The sequence below is a fragment of the Copidosoma floridanum genome, unplaced genomic scaffold, assembly GCF_036245765.1.
Source record: "Copidosoma floridanum isolate Cflo_tuat_1 unplaced genomic scaffold, Cflo_Japanese_pri ptg000030l, whole genome shotgun sequence".
Lineage (NCBI taxonomy): Eukaryota > Metazoa > Arthropoda > Insecta > Hymenoptera > Encyrtidae > Copidosoma > Copidosoma floridanum.
The window spans coordinates 18631003-18652238 of record NW_028321907.1 but is presented as its reverse complement, the minus strand read 5'-3'; the positions used below and the strand labels follow the sequence as shown (position 1 = coordinate 18652238).

At 35.5% G+C, this 21236-nt stretch overlaps 4 protein-coding genes across 4 annotated transcripts; all 4 read left to right on the top strand.

The window, feature by feature from the left end:
• Positions 1-2015: 2015 nt before the first annotated feature.
• Positions 2016-4234, top strand: LOC149373527 (uncharacterized). Its single transcript, XM_089596867.1, has 4 exons — positions 2016-2021; positions 2140-2413; positions 3090-3840; positions 4012-4234. The coding sequence occupies exons 1-4, from the start codon at positions 2016-2018 to the stop codon at positions 4232-4234; spliced, it is 1254 nt and encodes a 417-aa protein (XP_089452993.1).
• Positions 4235-4397: 163 nt separating this feature from the next.
• Positions 4398-5271, top strand: LOC149373526 (uncharacterized). The gene is made up of 3 exons (XM_089596866.1): positions 4398-4521; positions 4588-4853; positions 5020-5271. Exons 1-3 carry the CDS (start codon positions 4398-4400, stop codon positions 5269-5271), a joined length of 642 nt encoding a protein of 213 aa, XP_089452992.1.
• An 84-nt stretch (positions 5272-5355) lies between these two features.
• Positions 5356-5874, top strand: LOC149373525 (uncharacterized). Its single transcript, XM_089596865.1, has one exon. It carries the CDS (start codon positions 5356-5358, stop codon positions 5872-5874), a length of 519 nt encoding a protein of 172 aa, XP_089452991.1.
• An 11480-nt stretch (positions 5875-17354) lies between these two features.
• On the top strand, positions 17355-18089 carry LOC149373524 (uncharacterized). The gene is made up of 2 exons (XM_089597084.1): positions 17355-17539; positions 17843-18089. The coding sequence occupies exons 1-2, from the start codon at positions 17423-17425 to the stop codon at positions 18041-18043; spliced, it is 318 nt and encodes a 105-aa protein (XP_089453210.1). The 5' UTR covers positions 17355-17422; the 3' UTR covers positions 18044-18089.
• Positions 18090-21236: the final 3147 nt, after the last annotated feature.

The following is a 21236-nucleotide window of genomic DNA, read 5'->3' as shown; positions in this document are numbered from 1 at the left end:
GAATATTAGTACAAAATTGATAACAAATAATGAATATCAGTAATAAATTAATACTGTAATTAAATTTTATTTAATAAAATTTTTTTTGTACAATCTCATGAACACAGCTTTTAATCATATTAATGTTTGTTCAAATATAATGAATGAGTAAATGTTACAAACTAGTAATTACATTTTTTATTGTATTATTTATAATATTAACAACATCAAGGGAAGACGTTACTCGTACTTTACGATTAATGCTCGTTGATAGTAAAATTTTGATTCCACATTGTATATCCTTATTATAGGCATCGATGAAAAAATTTTTGAAATAATGTTTACGCACTGATGCGGCTACACACGTTGTCTGCATTATCGACACTGCTGCCGAAGTCAAACTCGAACTCGCGCAGTAATTTGACTAGTAAAGTACTCGGAGGTCCTACCTTAAAAAAATGCTTGCTTGCTTGCCTGTAGTTACATTATATTTATAATTAAATAATACGACAAAACAGTTTGGTTTTTAATCACCAATGCTCACTCACCTAAGAGCACGTTTTAATTATAAATATAGTGAACAAATGTTGGATTTCTAATCGCCGATACTTGCTCGCCTAAATACACATTCTATTTATAAGTAATACTTAACTGTTGGGTTTAGAATCGCTGGTGTTTATTTGCCTTAACGCGTATTTTATTTATAAATAATATTATATTCATCACCTTTTATATTTTTCGAAATGAAAAACCAAGCAATAATAATTTTAATTGATAAGAAAATATATAAGTAATGGTTCCTTTGAGGATATATAGATTTCAAAATTATTAAAATATAAGATTAGTTAACTACACAGTTAATAAAAAAATATTCTTACCTCATACATTAAAAAATAATGAAAATACAGGTTTTTTGATTACACTTTATTAAAAATACAACAAATATTACGTCATTCTTATAACTTCACCATAGGAGTATACACACGTGTGTGTATGTGTGTGGTTGAATCAACTAAATCCGAAATCACATGCACTTGGCAACATCATTAATGATCATTAGGCAAAATTTTGAGGTCAATATTTCAAAAGATAACTTAAACAATTCTTATTTTTACATATAAATAATTTTCAAAACTGGATTCTTACGTTGCCAAACATTTTGTGATAATATGTAATAATGTTATTGAGTATGCAGTTTTAGATTTGTTTATTCACTTAAATTGATCTATTTATCAAACATCAAATAAAATTTTACCTGTAAACTCAGTATCAGTCGTCTGAATTTTTTATTGTTGTTAAGAAAAACAAAGTTATGTTTTATAACGCTGCAAGATTTTTTAAAGTTAGGATTGTTATAAAAAACTAAAAAGCTATCATGTACAGTGCACTCGAATTTAAAGGTTTTGGGAAGATGCAACAAACATTTTTCAGTATGGTCTACAATTTTTATAAAGTAACGGGAATGCTAAGATACAAAAACTAGATAGAGCCGTAACCGTAACAATGTTATTTAACCATACACAAGAAGCTCCACCCCTACGTTCTTCGCACGATAACCCCCTCACTATTATTAACAAATATTTAATTTTTCAATTTTGTCGGAACAATTGAATAATTTGCCACTGTAAAATGAATAGTTGAAATTTTTATGCAATGCAAAAATTAAAAATATTAGTTATTCAATCTCATTTTCAAATTTGCGCTCCCAAGACAGATCTCAACCACTCACAGAACGCATAAATCGATGAAAATAAGAATTTATAGGTAAGATTGCTTACATAATGTATAGATTTGGATTTTTATGCTCAAAGTCGGGTTTTATGCTCAAAGGCCTACCCTCCTTCGCAATCCCCATCCGCGCCGACCACAGGAAGTTTCTTAGATTAGTACACCAAGGAATACTCTAAGTATTTCGATGCCTGCCTTTTGGCCTCTCCTCGGCTCCTTGGGTGTTTACTTAGGTAATGAGACCTATCCAAACCTACTTAAGAAAAAAGGGCATCAGGGTGGTTGCCTATTTAGACAACTTCTTGGTAATGGAGGTAAGGAAGGATTGCAGACGGAACAGTAAATTACCAGTATCCTTGCTGCTTTGTTTGGGCCTCTTGATCAATTGGAAAAAGAGCGATCTCGAGCCTAAATAAGAAATGCGATTTTTAGGCATTCTGTTATGCTTACGACCAAGGCAACAGGCAACTGTCATTCCCTCAAGAAAAAAGATCAAGGATCCATGCTCTCGTTGTCGAGACCCTGTCTCGAGGTTCACTCTCCCTCGAAGATCTTAGCAAGCTCATTGGAACTTTAATAGCGGCCTGCCCAGCCGTCACTTATGGCTGGCTTTTTTATAAGCAACTGGAGCTTCAGAAACAAGAGGCTCTATCGTTAGTTGGGTATCGCAAAAAGTATAAGGTAGTGCTGTCATCCCGATCCAGGAGCAAGTTACACTGGTGGCATTCGTCCGTTATGTCTTCGATAAATAAGATAAGGGGCTCCTCCTTTGATCTGACCATCTTTTCCGATGCTTCCACAAGGGGGTGGAGAGCTACCTTCGGTAGCCTCTTTGCCCATGGTTTTTGGTTAGAAGTTGAGAAGAAAGCGGTCGTCTGACACGTCGTGTCCGGTCAAGGCAAAAAAGACAAATAACGGCAATGCCCGTGCGTTTGTAACATCAACGGCGACTTATCCTCCGCTTCCACCATGCCCTTTCTGCAACAGTAATCATGCGATTTATACATACCAAAAATTCAAGGCGTTAAATGTGAATTATCGGAAGGCTTTTGTTCGGTCTAAAGCTCTTTGTCTTAATTGCTTACGCGCTCACGAAGGCAAATGCCCGATCGGCCATTGTCGGTTATGTAATTAACGCCATAATACACTGCTGCATGTTGAGGTTAGTACGCGAAATTCGTCAAAAAATTGTGAGGGTCGCGCTGGGAATGGTTCTGGCGACTCGTCGGCATGACTAGTGCAAAAAGCATTTAACGCGCTTTCGCATCACGTGCACTCGCAGCTTATGATGAGCGCTATTATTTTCATAAAAAGCAAGCATGGTAAGCTCATTCAGGCTCGGGTTTTGCTTGATACATGTTCAACCGCACATTTTATCACAGCTGGTTCAAGCCGCAGGCTGCAGTTACCGATTAGGAAATGCTCTGTTTCGGTAAGTGCGATGAACGGTATGCAAACCTTGTCTGAAGAGACTATCGATATAGTAGTGAGATCGCGATTCAAAGATTTCAAAAAATCCCTGACTGCGTTAGTGGTGCCACAAATTTGCGACGCGAATCCGAGTGAGGTTTTTCAACGCGAGTCGGTTGAGATTCCGCGAAACTTGCCTTTAGCGGACCCGCGGTTCCACATACCAAGGCCGGTGGACTTGCTTATGAGCTTAGGGGCAACGTTGTCGCTTTTATCAGTCGGGCAGATCAATTTGTCGCGAGGAAATTGTGATTTGTACTTACAGAAAACGCAATTGGGGTGGATTATCGCAGGGGGGCACGACGATGCACGTAGTAATTCAGTTTCATGTAACTTGCTCGAATTGAACGAAAGATTAACGCGATTCTGGGAGATCGAGGATTGCGGAGGAGCGTCGATACGCGAGCAAGAGGATAAAGAATGCGAAGCGCATTATGTTAAAAATAATACGCGCAATAAGGAGGGCAGGTATATCGTTCGATTGCCGTTCCGGACTCCAGTAGTCAATTTGGGGAACTCACGTAGTCAGGCGGCGCGTAGGTTTCAGTCGCTGCAGAGAAGCTTCCAGGCTAATCCTCAGCGGTACCGAGATTATTCGAGCGTAATAGAGGACCATGTCGCGAGGGGTTACGTATCTCGAGCGCAGGACAATTCGTCGGAAGGGTATTTTCTGCATCACCACGCGGTGATTAAGTCGTCTAGCCAAACGACTAAGCTTCGCGTGGTTTTTGACGCTTCGGCAAAAACAGACACCGGTAATTCATTAAATAGCTCATTAATGACCGGGCCAACGAGATAAACAAAGTTATTCGATCATTTGCTTCACTTTCGCAGTTACCGGTACACTCTCATAGCTGATACTGAAAAGATGTACCTGCAGATTCTCATGCATCCTGCTGATCGGAAGTATCAAAAGTTCTTCTGGCTTTTTAATAATAAAACCGAGATTTTTCAGTTGAATACCGTGACTTTTGGGGTATCAGCCGCGGCCTTCTTAGCAATTCGCACCCTCCAACAGCTAGCCAAGGACGAAAAAGAGCGAATTTCCTCTTGCTAGTGCTATCGTAGATCGGGACTTTTATGTGGATGATTTTCTGACGGGCAGCAATTCTCTCGAAGAATTTGCTCAAATTCGGTCCGGAATTACAAAGCTGCTAGCTAGTGGGGGGTTTAATATTCGTCAATGGGCCTCAAACTGTAATTCAATGAATGAAAGTAGCATGAACCGCACTTTCGAGTCAGCAGAGCCAGAAAGCGAGCAGGTCCTTCGAAAAACGTTGGGTATAGCGTGGAATTCAAGGGCGGACAGCTTTAATTTTACGGTTAAGCCCATCGAGTTGGCAAGTAAGGTTACCAAGAGGTTTATCCTATCAGAGATCGCTAAGATTTTTGATCCGCTCGGGTTTTTAGGTCCGGTAATTTTATCGCTTAAAGTTCTAATCCAGGAATGCTGGAAAGCTAAAGTAGGATGGGACGAGACGGTTTCTCAAGCGCTTCACTCCGCATGGAGGTCTTTTGCCGAACAGTCAGGATTAATCAGGAACTTATCAATACCACGGGTTTTGCTTTTGCTGAACGCGGTCACGACTGAGGTGCACGGGTTTTGCGATGCTAGCAAGCGCGGGTACGGGGCCTGCTTGTACATTAGGACGATAGACAAGGATGGAATGATTTTGGTACGGCTAGCTTTCTCGTGTTGCCCCGGTCAAAGAGGTTACTATTCTGCGGCTTGAGTTATGCGGGGCGGTAGTTCTCGTTCGTCTATTTAATGAGGCCAAGCGCTGTTTTAATTTTCCTATCAATCGCGTCGTATTTTGGTCAGACTCCGAGATCGTTTTGCAGTGGATAAAAAAGAATCCTCAAGCTCTGACTGTATTCGAAGGGTATCGCGTCGCAAAAATCCAGAGATTGTCAAAGGATTGCGAGTGGCGGCATGTAAGAGGCAAAGATAACATGGCAGATGTGCTGTCTCGTGGGCAATCGGCTGCCGAGTTTATGCAAAATAAGACATGGTTCGAGGGTCATCCATGGATTCAGCAGCCGAGTGCCACATGGCGTGACAGTATCAACTTAGGCTTAGGTATTGGATATTAGATGGATGGCAAAAACCAGGTCAGGAAAATTGGAAGGAGCTGTACTACATGTATTCGCCATCGTCCAGTAGCGGTGCAGTGTAAGATGGGTGATTTGCCCAAGGCGCGTGTGGCACAGGCCAAGATTTTTAGCCGGGTGGGGGTAGATTTTTTGGGACCGATTTCGATGAAGGAAAAGAAGGATGGAAATCGGGTGGTGCTTAAGGCTTACGGTTGCATTTTCATTTGCATGGTCACAGTGCATGTTGAAATCGCGTCCGATCTCTCTACTGATGCGTTCTTAGCTGCTTTCCAAAGGTTCGTTAGCCGCCGAGGACGGCCGTCACAGGTCTATTCCGATAACGGCACGAATTTCGTAGGCGCGAATAATAAGCTACGCGAATTGTTCAAGGTGCATAGCACAAAGCAGCATCAGAGTCAAGTTTTTGATTACGCGTCAGCTGAGGGTATAAAGTGGCATTTTAATCCGCCTTTGGCTCCTCATTTCGGCGGGCAGTGGGAAGCTTCGGTCAAGTCATTTAAACACCACTTCGAGCGCGTTACAGGGGGGAAATTACTTACTTTCGAGCAGTTAGATAGATACGCTTGCGAAAGAGATAAGTAGAGGCCATTTTAAATTCCCGTCCAATTTGCACGGTTTCTAACGATCCAAACGATCGCATCTCATTAACACCGGCTCATTTTATAATGGGACGACCAATAACAATGGTTCCTGAGCACGATTACACCTCTGTTGCAGAAAATTGGCTCGAGGTATGGAATTTCATCACAAGAGCACGGCAACATTTTTGGAAACGGTGGCATGTCGAATACCTCAATGAACTCCAGAGGCAACAGAAGTGGCTAAAGAGCACCGGTTCAATAAAGGTCGGCTCGATCGTCATTATTATTGACAAAAAGCAACCGTGTTGCGAGTTGCTGCTTGGAAGGGTCGTGGAGGTCAGCCCTGGGAGCGATGGCGTCGTGCGCGTGGCCAAGGTCAAAACTTCACAAGGAGACTACCTCCGAAGCGTTACCAAGCTGTGCCCCTTGCCTAATATGGGGAGAATCACGTCAACTGTCCCAGCGCCGCGGTGGACGGTCCGCGCGGTCGTCAAACACGACGTTTTCAACTCGTCGTTTCGGTGTCAAAACTTTGATAAAAAAATAATCTAAAAACATATTCTTACGTATTTTTTCCTCAGCTTTCCAGTGGTGGCATCAGTTTTTTTTAAATTTGCTCCCATAACCTCGAAAAATGCACTTGTTTAAAAAACACGTTTTATTTCCATGATCTTTAACTTTTGGAATTTTTTTGACAGTCTAGATCAAAAGATGAGACATTTTTACGTAGATATCGACATTAAAAAAAAAAGGGGTTTTTCGTTTTTATAACATATTTAAACGACGAACGAGACGATGCGAGCCGCGGCGGCCGGGCCACGCGCGACAGCAGCGCGTCCGCCGTGTGTCGTCTGCTACGGTGAGTCTGTTTGGCTATATAATATATAATGTAGTAGTGGCGATGTAAACAACAATTAGTTAACCGGGGCTTACAATGGATAAATAATAAATGTTTTGATAAAATTTATTTATATATACAACAATTTTGTAATAAAGAAATAAATAATGATTAATATTCATTAAATATTAGATATTTACATAAATAAAGCAAAAAATAAAAACAAATTTGTTCTAATTCGTTCTTTTTTTCTTTTTGGGCATGGTAATCGAAGTGACACTTGTTTTACGTTCTTTCAGTTTCGGAAAAATTTCATACTGGTTACTCAAAGAAGTTTTCTTCAAAATTAATTTATTATCCTTAATGGGGATAAACGCATGATAATTCAGTGTCCCTGGAATCAGTTTGGCACTGGAAATTTCGTCTTTAAATCTCAAGGAAGTTTCTTCGTAGTCAGATTTGCTACTAAAAAAACCTTCGTTTCTTTGCAGTAAAACCTACGAAAACTTCGACTTACGATAGCACAACCTCAAGTCATAAAAATAATAAATACTAATATTCAGTTAATCAATCGAAACTTGTTGCGAAGTGCAAACCATCACGGTTAGGTGTATTTGTTTACGTCCAGTCAGAGAGACGGTAGCATACGGCGCGCTCCTGCCGCGCATGGCCCGGCCGCCACGGCTCCCATCGTCTCGTTCGTCGTTTAAATATGTTATAAAAACGAAAAACCCCTCTTTTTTTATTGTCGATATCTACGTAAAAATGTCTCATCTTTCGATCTAAACTATCAAAAAAATTCCAAAAGTTGAAGATCATGGAGATAAAACGTGTTTTTCAAACAAGTGCATTTTTTGAGGTTATGGGAGCAAATTTAAAAAAAACTGATGCCACCACTGGAAAGCTGAGGAAAAAATACGTTAGAATATGTTTTTAGATTATTTTTTTATCAAAGCTTTGACACCGAAACGACGAGTTGAAAACGTCGTGTTTGACGACCGCGCGCGCCGTCCACCGCGGCGCTGGGACAGTTGACGTGATTCTCCCCATATTGAGGATCACGATAATTTGTAAAACATGAGTTCAACCAATTACACAACCCATCACTCATGCTACTCTCGTACTTTGCATCTTTGCTCTCACTTTCGCAACGGGGGGAGCATGTTTCGTGTTCAACGAAACAACACGGCTAGGCTGATGTTCGAAATAAAAGCGAGCGGTGGTGGCCGCTCAGATGTCATTGGAACATGCAGTCATCACCTTGGCAACGGAAAAAAAATCGGCAGCTAGCGTTGTAGTTCAGGACAGTAAAAAAAGGGATTTTTTTCTCTCTCCATTCTCTGCAATCTTCGGATGCGCACGCTCGCTAGTTGTTCCTCAAGAATCGGGCAACATTTTTTTTGCTCCTTACCTTGTTTAATACAGTGGAAAGGCTACAGAAGTCGGCGCCGCTATTTGCCACTACTGACACCCGGGTCGGGGTCACAGTTCAGCTGTGCATTCAGGTAGGATCCTCCTAGTTCCAGCGCAGTCTCTTGTCGTCAGGCAAGGGCAAGAGACTGCGCCTACAATGCACGAGTATTTTTTGCACGAGTTCTTTTCACACGAGTTTTATTACCTTTTGCACGAGTTTTGCCTAGCATGCTAGCGCCTTTTTTTTCTTTCTCTCTTTCATTTTCCTGGTCTTTCTTAGTCACCTTTTTTTTACACAAACAACTTCGAGCTGCTTTATTTAGTTGTTTTTTATTTTTCCATTTGTAAATGTGTTGTAAACTATTGTAAAGTCAATGTTTGATTAAATATCTTAACTCCAGAACCATGTGGACTTGCGGTTAATTTGCATGCTTTAGGAGTAAGTCAGACGTAGCCTCATAAGAATTAATTTAAAATCATCCAGGTTCTCTGAGAAAACGGGAAGCTGTTACTTGGCGAAAACATCTTCAAAATACGTTCTAATCTTTCTATCTGGTGGGGTTAGGGAGAGAACGATAATCTAATTTTAATCAGTTGGTCTCTTTCACACTTCGTGCCGCCAGTACTGCTTGCTACCTTTATTCATTTTTTATAGAAACAAAAAAATTTTTTCTACATTTGAGAGAAAATTTTTGTGAGACATTACGGCGCATTTTTGAGAAAATTGATGTTCATCGTAAACAGAATATTGAGTTAGCTGGCTGCAGGAGGAGGTATGCAGTAATGGGAGTAGTGTCCTGCGAGGGGCTGGGCAAGCTCTTGTTTCTTCACCACGTGTTCGCGGAACTCAATCATCTTTTACCAAAAAAATTAAGATACTGGAGCAACCTCATTAATTGCAAAATATAAGGTACACACATAGTTACATTAATAAACTCACTAAAAAGATTTAAGTTATCCTCAGCTGCGTCATCTACAGCTATTTTATTTTGTTCTTCTACTGCTTACATAATTTTTTTTCCTTATTATGAGTCATACCGCTATCGTTCGAGTTATCTTCTACAGTCATTTTATCTTCCTTTTCAGTATCGTTTAACTCTGCATGCCCACGATCATTTTTTTCTTCACTATTATCTACATTTTTTCCTTCATTTTCACTTTGTTCTTTCTTCTCTGCATCAGTCCTACTTACTGCAATACTCTTGTTACTTGATTTTACAATTTTCTTTTGTCTAATACCCTTTTTTTTAGTTTTTTGTTCTTTCCCTTAAGGTTCTTTCATAGTACCTTCAGCAGTTACACCATTTTGTCTTTCTCTTCGGATGCTTTAACAGGCAAGGTTATGATGTAATTGCGAATTCGTTGAAATATGTAGCTTATCTCCAGCACTACCTATTGCGATTTTAAATGGGTACCCGCAAGTGACACTCGTTCTCTTTCCAATAGAGACATAATTACCAGCGTGATTACACCGATAGTTCATGGACTTATAGATTAAAGGATCCGTGTTACCTTTTTGACATTGGTACTTTGAAAGCTTCACATTATTCTCTTGTTCGTACTCGATTATCGCTTCACTCGACGCAGCATTACTGTCAAACTTGCGACCGATCATGAAAAAAAAAATGCACTATACAACTGTTACTTGGAGACACCGAATTCCAGATCTTGTTAGAATGAGCTCGTCAAATGTAAGGGAACAACGTATCGAAACGAAGTGAGAGGTGCGCTTGTATACAGTAATTCTACTTGTGGCGCTATAGCGGCGGCGACAACGGCAGCGCGTGCGCGTGGTCGCAAGTACTTTATCTTACTAATATACACTGAAAATAAAAAATCAGTTGGAACTACTTATTGAATGCCAGTCGGTAAAAATGTTTCTCAAAATGTCTGTTGCCATTACTGTCACAGACTGCAGCTGTAACTGTCTCTTCTGGTAGCTATTACCACACCTACAGGTAGTCATGCTTACTACATTTAGTCTGTTGATACTACCGCTCAACTATATATATTACAAACTAATTTGAAAAATCCATTGAACAAAAGATGAGTTGATTCGAACAGTGCATTAATAAGGGGATTTAAAAAATTCTAACAGTGATTTGAACAATGGATGATTTTGTTCAACAAAAACTTAAAGAGTGGAAATCGGATCAGTTCATCGAACGATTTAAATGTAAGTTTAACCCATAAATTCGATTTAATTAACTATACATAAATAAGTATAAAAAAATTAACAAATAGGTGACAAATAAATTAATATCAGTAGGCTAGCTTTATATGTAAAATATCAGTCAAAAAAGGAATTAAATTTAAATGTGCAACTGCCACAGTTAGTGAATTAACGTTGCCAAATGTTTTCAATTCTATATTCAATAGTTTAGTTGTATTAGGTGTCAATTAAGTCAGTTATGGTGATGAAAATTGTCAACCAATACACATAAGTCATTGAAAACAGATAGGATTATTTCTGGCAGTTAATTGTACTGCTGTAACCCATGCGTACAACTCAAAAGTTAAAATTTTTTTCTTCAAAATTTTGATCATCAATACATATTCATGTCGTAATAAAGGCACAAAAACTGTCTGTTACAACAACATACGTTGTGCTGTACTAGCTACTATTGGCTGATCTGTTGCTACAACCGTCTACGATCTGTACTCCTAACGGCCACAGTAGTTACTACTTCTAGTTCGCCAAATCTACCGTCTTTGGCAGTCGTTCCAACTGATTTTTTTTTTCAGTGATATAAAGCAAAGTCGCTAAAACCATTGTAATCGCTAACCACGAAAACTACTGAACCGATTTTGCTAAAATTTTGCTAACCGACTCTTGACACTTCCTAGATGTTTTTAGTATGGTTTTTATCTTAAAAAAATTTAATGACAATAACAATAAACAAGCTCAAAGTTTTGCAAATACACCAGCTTTTCACTTTAGTTCAGTAGGATCCTTCAGGTGGCGTCGACATAAAATAGAAGCTACCTGCAACAGAATTAAATAAGTGTGATTATAATAGGCTGAAGCGTCTCGTGAATTTCTGTAGTTGGCTACCGACAGTTGGTCGAGCTGCATTGAAAATGTCGATAATAGTTGTGCAGCTGGGTATCCCGGTTACCGACGACACTCTTCTCCAATGGGCAAGTGACCTAGGTCTACTTCCATCCTGAACCTCCAGGATTAGTGAGTGCCATCAATGAAAAAACATTCTGACCGATACCGTCTCTGGTGGAATGCCAGGAGACGTATCTAGCCAGAGCACAATCTGCTCCAACACTTTAGAATTATGTAGCCGTTCCACCATCCGGCCTGGTGCCGTCATAGAATTTTATACTACAAATGCAAGCCAGGGAAGACAGCCCTGAGGAGCATGGGCAGCCATGCACAATGGCTTCCTTCTCAGTAGTTGTCCCAACGGCATACCCACAGAGAAGGTATTCTCTAGGCCCATATTCCCGACTAACGATGAGCGGTTGGTTATCCGGAGAAAACGATCTGAAGATAAAATATTTTTTAATCAGCGGCGTACCTCCCTTCATCGCGGTCTCCGTACACAGAGACTTCGAGGGTAAGAGTCAAGCTACCTTCAGCCAGCTCTTTATCATCAAAAATAGTAATAAGGAGTAGCTGGAAGTTTCACCACTGGCCCTTTTCAGGGCCATTATAAGTATTTTCATTCCCTACATAACCATCAATCTCATTGGTTTTTTAAGGGCTACCTAAGTTTAAACTACCTTGCCAACAAATCCATTTTTACTACCATTTCCGAAAACGATTCGTCGACTAGAAGACTATATTAACTAAAGACGGCCACTATAAGTCAGTCATTCACTGGTTGTCGTCACAAGCGCAAAGCTGGGAACTCCGGTCACCGACAACCCTATATTACCCTCTCGACTCTAAGCATTCAACCAGGAATCACCGATCCTCTCCAAGATCTGCGCTGGGCGAACCTAACAACTATGAAAGAAAAAAAAACTTGAGCCAATGGGACAGTCTCCAACGAGCGAAATTCACGAACCAATCTCTACTGATCTCTCCACCTTAAATCACCAAAACAATTAAGTCTGCAAAAAAAGGTGCTTTAGACACCAATGTCTTCGACGTTATACTAGGAGCCGTTGGAAAAGATCTCTACAACTAGCTCCAAAGCTTTGGACTTAGTACTTTTTCTTCCGATTAGTCTGGGGCTTCGACAGCAGGCCAGAGAAGATCACCCTGAGGTATCCAGACAGTCACAATTACTGTTAGTTTTAGTCAAAAAAGAGTATACTTAAGAAACTTACCGGTCCTATCCATCTTAATGATCCGTCCTATCATATTAATAAAGTTGGGAAATTTAAAAGCGCTAATTCAGATTTAATTTTTTTTTATATCATGTAACATTGGCAAGTAAAGTAAGAGTCCTATTTTTTACCTTTTAACAATGTCCTACATAATATAAATATTAGAATTCAGGTTTCTTCTTCGATTTTTTATGAACTCATCCTATCTTGATAAAAATGGTGGATCCTCCTATCTTAAAAGGGATCCTCCTATGGAACCCTTACAAGGCTAGTAAATTCAAAAATTACATGCAAAAAAGACGACGCCACAGGTCAACATCGACAGTGTTGGTAATCACATTGATCTCATCAAGGTTAAAAAGTGTAATGCAAAAGCAAAAATTCTTTACCTTGAGATCAACTTCCTCGACTCATGTAATTACCTACATTGTCGACCGTCAATGTAATCTTTTTCTTAGGCTGCGTGTACAGTGTGTACACGATACGGAAATTTACGCAATGGAATTTCGGTTGGCCAATCAGAGTAAAGCTCCCCGTGTATATAGTTATAGTAAGACTGTCCTGCCAAAGTTCTGCGGCGCAATTTTCCGCCCATGTAACCGCAGCCTTAAACAGGGGAAAAATCGAGGGAAAAATTACCGTAGCTTAACGGCAAAAAGTGTAGCAGACTATAGAGATTATTTTTTCTGCTACTTAAAAATTATCGTGAAACTACGATGAAAATTTTAGTACAAATTAGCTGGTCACAGCTTTACCGTTACTTTTATCATAAAAATTTCTGTAACTTTTTTTTCTGTGTACGCAATGGAGAGTCGGTTGATTATTAAAATCAATAAAAATAAACGCCTAGCAACGATTGCCCAAGAACTTTGCTTCTTTTGAATTTAATAGAATTATCATTGCATCAAACGACTATTTCAAAAACTTATTCAAAAAACTTAATTCTTTTCATTTCGAATTTTTCTTTCTCATTCCACCATTTTTAACTAAAGCTCTGGCGGTTCAGAGTATATATACAGTGGCAATATCATCTGCTGCGAAAAACCAGTGCAAACTCTCTATCTATGCGAAAGCTAGCTGAAACAAGTGTTGTGTTTTAAGTTACCTACACGGTTCAAAGTTTTTATTATAAAATTTTGGGAAAAAATAAAATTTTACAATGAAACGCATGCATCCAAGTGGTGCAGAAAAGCGAGCTAAAGCCGAAAAGAAGAAGGAGAATCTTGAAGAAATTCAAGCAAGTTTGCTTAAAATTTCAAAGTTTTTTTATCCAAAAGAAACAGTTACTAATCACAGTGATGGTAGTGAAAGTATCCCTGAGCTGACTGAAATTGGAAAAGTAACGATTTTTCAAAATGATAGCCGCAGGCAAAACGATATTGACACGTCAAGTAAGTGCATTTTTCAAATGTTTTCGTACCACTGTTGATTAAGTTTTGATTCACTATTATTCTAATTGGTGATAATTCATTAGGATTGCAGCAATGATGAAGATTTACAATTGAATTGCAGTAACAACACTTTTGATAGATAACAAGTTGGAAGATCAACACCTGGGTCATTTTTAGGTATTTCAATATCTTTAGTAGATTACGAACGAGTTTGCGAAAGGCTGTATTTGCGAACCAAGAAGTTTGCGGCACGAGCCGAAGGCGAGGGCCGTAACGAGGTTCGTAAAAAAGCCTTTCGGACAAGTTATGTATACTATTTTACTGCTTGATAGCCGAAAACAAAGCGGTGAAGGTGCGACTTTGAGGTTAGAGGACAGTAAAGCTATTAAGTCTCTCGTTAGCTGTGTCGGCAGATTATTTTCTCGACCTCATAAGTCATTAGGAACTTGTCTGATTCAGAACGATCTAAATCACAAATTGAGCAGGCAACTCGACTCATTAACTTGTATTTGAGCCTGATTTATTAGATTTCTTCAGAATCATTACAGTCCGGTCTAATTGTCTGAGCAAAGTATACCAAAACTTGTCAAAGCTGTTGTTATATGTATAATTTTTATGCATAATATTTTATTTTATTTTATACATACATATTAAAAATCTTTTGAATAACCAGAATTATTTAATTGAGTATTGTTCTATAATTTTTCTTTAGATTAATTTAACGAATGACTTATAAATATTTTTCACCAATTTAAATACATATACTTAAAATCAAATTTAAATAAAAAAAGTAATAAAAGTATTAAATACAATAAGTTAATAAATTATTAGTATGCACAGTTAAATAATGAATTTACTTATTTGAATTTTTACAGAGAATAGTGAAGAAATCATTTATTCAACAGATCCAGCTAAATGGAAGAATAGTGATACTTTTGTTGCACATAGTATCCAAAAAGGCCCAGCAATATTTCAAAATATTGATGATGTTTTTAAAAAATCTATTCGTACATACAATGAGCCAAATTGTAAGAAAAAGAATATAATGCTGACGGTATCGTTATGTATTCGTAAACTAAAAAATGGTGAGACAATCAATCGCGAACGGTTATTATATTCGCCATTCTCTGGATCAGTATATTGCTTTGTATGCAAATTATTGTCAACCCAAAATAATCAGTTCAGTTCATCCGGATTCGATGATTGGAGGAATGGTATAAAACGAATTCATGAGCACGAAGAAAATGCAGAGAATAAAAATTGTTTATTAGCTTACAGCAAGCAAAAAAATTTTATTGATTGTATCAATAAACAATTAATGCTACACTTTGAAAATAAAAAGAAATATTGAACGGAGGTGATTCATCGACTTGTTAGCACAATTAAATTTTTGGCATCTCGAGGTTTAGCTTTTCGAGGAGCTGATCAAGAACTAGGATCTAAAAAAAATGGTAACTACGTAGGATTGCTTGAACTAATAAGTGAATACGACTCTTTTTTAGAAACTCATTTTGAAAATCATTCGAATAAAGGATCTGGTCATAGAAGAACTTTTAGAACTGATGGCAAAACAAATTTTTAATTATATAATAAATGAAGTCAAGGCAGCAAAGTATTATTCTATAACTGAAGATTCAACTCCTGATATTTCACATCAGGACCAATTGACTTTTACTATTCGCTATGTCACCAATGATGGTCCACGTGAAAGATTTTTGGCATTTGATGCATGGCCATGGAGCTGAGTATTTGTCTAAAGTCGTTTTAACATTTTTAAATGATAATGGTATCAGTATCAATAACTGTCGTGGCCAGTCATATGACAATGCGTCAAATATGTCAGGACAATATTCAGGCCTCTAGGCTATTGACTAAAGGAGTTAAATAAATACGCTGAGTATGTACCTTGCGCTGGCCATTCTTTGAATTCGATTAGCGTTAAAAGCTTAGACTGTAGTGCTGTGGTCACGAAATTTTTCTATTTAGTGCAGAAATTGTACACTTTTATTCCGGCATCCACATACAGGTGGCAAAAGTTAGTATCAGTCCTACGTGACAAAGAAAAGCTGCTAAAACCGTTATCCGATACCAGATGGTTAGCCATAAGTGATGCTCTCACTGCTCTCCGTGGAAGTTATGGCAATATTTTCAAATCTCTGTTGCTACTTACCAGTGATACAACACAATCAAGTGAGACTAGACTCGAGTCTTCAAGTTTATTCGAATAACTAACTCAATTTGATAATATTTTTCTTACCATTTTTTGGGATGAAGTTTTGTGTAAAATCAATTCAACTAACAAAACTTTGCAAAAAGAGACATTGGACTTAGCTGTGGTTGTTAACTTACTTGATTCGCTCGAGAAATACCTTTATAATTTAAGAGATACATTTGATGATTATATAAGCAAAACCAAAGAATTTATTGAGAGTAATAAAATAACAATTAATGAAAAAAAAACTAGATTAAAAAGTAGAAGTGTTAAATTAACAAGATTCGAGGGACAAAGTGATGAAACCCTTTTCAACAGAGAAGGTTCATTAAAAATCGAAACCTTTTATCCCATTATAGATTCTCTTTCCGTTAACCTGAAAAAACAAAAATTAGCGTATAGCAAAATCAATGAGAATTTTAGTTTTTTTTTCCATTTGCAAGAGATAACTGACGAAGCAATAAAAGAAAAGTGTGAAACACTAGCTGAAAAATATGATATTGACATAGATACAGAATCGTTGATTTCTGAATGTGTTCATTTCAAATTTTATTTGGAAACATTAGGAAAAATAAGTAATTCATCGATAATTGATTTGTAAGCCAGAATAAAAAAAAAATTCTCAGTTTCTACTTTCCCAAATATTAAAATATGTTTCCGAATATTTTTATGTATGATGGTAACAAACTGCACTGGAGAGAGATTTTTTTCAGCTCTAAAATTTCTTAAAGATGAGCACAGAAATATAATGCTAGATACAAGACTAAATAGTTTGGCACTAATGTTTATTGAATCAGATCTTTGCAACAACATCGACTTTGAAACCATTATCTCTGATTTTGCATTTAAGAAATCAAGAAAAAAATTATAAATTATTGTAAATTTTTTACTTCAATACAAAATTTTATTTTAAGCATGATTGGATAAAAATATTTTTGTATATTTTATAAAACGCACAACCCATACTAAATTAAAACTTATTATTTATGCTAATAGTAGATTTTTTAATTTTATCATTGCATAACTAATCAGAAAATTAAAATTTTTTATTTAAATTAGTTGAAAAAAAAAAAAAATCGAATATGAAGAGGCTCCCCTCAAGGCGGGGGCCCCAAGCCTGGGCTTCGTTGGCTTATGCCTAAAGACGGCACTGTAAAGAATGGATAGTAGAAAGTGAGAAACAATTTTACTACACGATTTTCTACGATAATGTTCACTCTACAAGGTATCATTAACAAAAGTGCCTGTTATAGTTTTAAGTTGGCAAGATAACAGATAATAATCATACGCGGTAATGCTGTCATGCACGTGATACGTATAGCAGTAACACTGAAAACTATTCGTTGCTTGTTAGTTTCTCTTCAGACTTTTTTTAATTAGCATTACACAGTTATTCTTTAAGAACGAGATGAAGAAGCAAGATTTAGCTGGTCAGGTTATTTCGTCCCACAACATTACTGAAGAATTGAAAAAGTTGTCTATTATATCCAACACTGATTTCAGCACCTCAACTACTAATAATAAGGTATGCCCATTGGCGGTGGCATTTATGTACTTCACTTTCTCTAAGATATCTTAAATTTTCATAAAATGGCTTTTCTATAGACTGTCTATCAAAAGAAAATAGTTGGCACTGAGTTTGTCAGGGACACCTTAAACTTTACTATCTTTTTCTATGTCCTCTTTCTTTTGTTCTTTTGATGTGTTTCATACGTTTAATGTGTTCTATCTTCCAGATGTCTTGTGATATACCATGATATTAATGTGCATTAAACTGATTCCATTGCAAAACAACATTTTTAGTAAAGCAATATGTTTTATTTTTTAGGCCAGAGGCAGACCTATACTATTTAAGGGTATCAAGAAAAATGAACAAGACGAGGATGATAACTCTTCCTCAGAAACAACCTTGACGTACAACCTAGATCAGTGGGATTTCAATAGGGCTGAGGCAAGGTTTCTCTCAGACAACGTTTTATGTATTATTATTCCTCCAAAGAACGAGTCAGTATCAAGTATAGACCGTTAAAAACATTTTAAGTTTAAATCAATCCATCACATTCTTAGAAGAAATAAGTATGTAGAGAAATGAAGAATAAAGTGATATTATTCCATTATTCAATTTTTTTTTTTTTTCATTGACGAATGTAAACGAAGTATGTTGGAGTTTTCGTAGTTTCAATTGCATTAATAAAAACCTGCTCCACCTGTTCCTGTATCTCAATGGATTTTATTTTGTTGACAAAATTACGAAAGAAGATCAACGAAAAAAATGTGGAGAGAAAATTTGTCATCTGTCTAAGAGTTTGTGAAAGTTGATAATATGATTTACAACATTAAAAAATTAAGTTTACAAAATGCTTGTCACCTAAAAATATTAACGAAAACTTTTTGATACTGTGCACTTATAATCTTATTGATAAAAAAATTTAATCTTAATTACGTTGCAAGTAGATTTTACGCAAAAGAGACCTGTTTTTCTATAACATGATGAGCACTGATCATATATTATAGAACTCTCTCCATATTGCTAATATATATTATATACTACACTGAAAAAAAAATTTCGTTCTAACAAAAAAACTTTTTTTGAATCGAATAAATTATTTTGAAGAATACAAACAAAAAATTATTTTTTTTGGAATTAATAAACAGATTTATCTGAATCATATAAATTTATATTTTGCCCTAATAAATATTTAATTGCAGAGACTATCTCTCATTTTTGAAAGTACTAAATATTTAATTGATACCATAATGTATTATTTGCTTTAACTAAATCTGATACTGATTTGAGTAAGAATGTATTAAAATTTAAAAAATATTTATTTTTTTTGAAAACACATCAAATATTGTTACATAAATATTTATTTATTATAAAAAAAAGAGTTATTCAATACTAATACATATTTATCAATTCTGCATTAATATTTTTTAAATTAATATGTCAATTTACTTGGAATTAAAAAAAGATTTATTTTAATCAATAAACACATATTTAAGTTGAAAACGCTTGTACTTAAAATTAACAAATATTTGGTATCACAGAATAAATATTTCTTCAACTACAGTGAATATTTATTTGTTTCAAATAAACATACCATATAAGTAAATACACATTTATAAAGTGTGAAGAAATAGTTATTAAGCATTAATAACTATTTATCAACTTCGCGTGAGTACTTATTACATTGACAAGTGCATTTATTTGAATTGAAAAAAAAATTGCTTGTGACAAATGAATAAATACTCAAATCTAAAAAATGTTTATTTGGTTATAACGATATTTTATTTGTATCAAATATATAAGTAATTAAATTAAAAACTTTTATTTACAAAAGCTTACAGCATACTAAATATTTTTTTCTTTGTACTAAATATTAATCAGTGTGTAATAGATATTTCTTAATGTTAACAAAATATTTATTTGATCCAAAAACCATTATTATAGAAAAAATAGAAAATTATACCTGGAAACATACGTTATTTATTTGATATTATTTAATCATCTTATATGTATATAGACATTCATTTATTAGGGATTTACTTATATATTCGATTAGCGTATTCATATTTAATATAGACAGATATATGTATTATATTTTATATATATTGTAAGTTAATGTATTATTATCATCATTATTATTATCATTATCATTCTTATTATTATGATTATTATTATTTATAAGTGGATGAAGAAATTATATTATTAAAGAGCTGAAATATTTGTAAAAAAATCCTAAGTTGACTGGAATCGAACCCGGATATTCCGCGTGGAACGCTGACACGTAGACCGCTGACCTAAAACCTGTTGTACCTCTAGAAAAAAAAAAACTTATACAATAGCCTTAAGGTATTCGAGTTTGACACCAGAAAATATTTATGAAGAATAAAGCATTAGTTTATTCGAATGTAATAAATATCTATTTATACACAGCATCGCATATTTTTTTGGTACTAAATAAACATTTTTTTACTTTAACTAAGTGTGTATTTAAACTGATAAAATGTTTATTTGTGTGAATCCAAAAAAAATTGTTTTGAGGAATACAAACAAAGAAGTTATTTAGTTCGATCGTATGAGTATCGATATTAAGAAGATCCGCATATTTAGTTTACTACTTTAGTTTAGTTTTACTACTTTACTCCTTGAAATCAGGGAGCAAAGTAGTACTTTTCCTGGAGGTATGAGAGTCAGTTAATTGAGTCCCCAAAGTCGAATAGCGAAGAAAACGTAGGGGTACCCACCAAAAAAATAATTAATCAAATCAAGTAATAAGTTTTTTAGTGTTTAGTCAAAATAAATGAATATTTATTTTGACCAACTAAATATGCGGATCTTTTCAATACCAGTACTTATTTGATCGAACTAAAAAATTTCTTTGTTTGTATTCTTTAAAACGATGTGTTTGAATCAAATAATTATATATTTGGATCTATAGAAATAAATATTTCATCAGTTCGAATACACCCTTATTTGACTTAAAAAATTGTATATTAAGGATAACAACAAACGGGGGGAATACTTACAAAAAAAATACTTAATCAAATCGAATAATAAGTTTTTTAGAGTTTAGTCGAAATAAACAAATATTTATTTTGACCAACTAAATATGCGGATCTTTTCAAAACCAGTACTTATTTGATCGAACTAAAAAATTTCTTTGTTTGTATTCTTTAAAACGATGTGTTTGAATCAAATAATTATTTATTTGGATCTATACAAATAAATATTTCATCAGTTTGAATACACCCTTAGTTGACTAAAAAAATTGTATATTAAGGATAACAACAAACGGGGGAAATACTTACAAAAAAAATACTTAATCAAATCAAGTAATAAGTTTTTTAGAGTTTAGTCGAAATAAACAAATATTTATTTTGATCAACTAAATATGCGAATCTTTTCAATACCAGTACTTACAAAAAAAATATTCAATCAAATCAAGTAATAAGTTTTTTATTGTTTAGTCAAAGTAAATAAATATTTATTTTGACCAACTAAATATGCGGATCTTTTCAAAACCAGTACTTATTTGATCGAACTAAAAAATTTCTTTGTTTGTATTCTTTAAAACGATGTGTTTGAATTAAATAATTATTTATTTGGATCCATACAAATAAATATTTCATCAGTTCGCATACACCCTTAGTTGACTAAATAAATTGTTTATTAAGGATGCAAACAATCAAGATGAATACTTACAAAAAAAATATTCAAT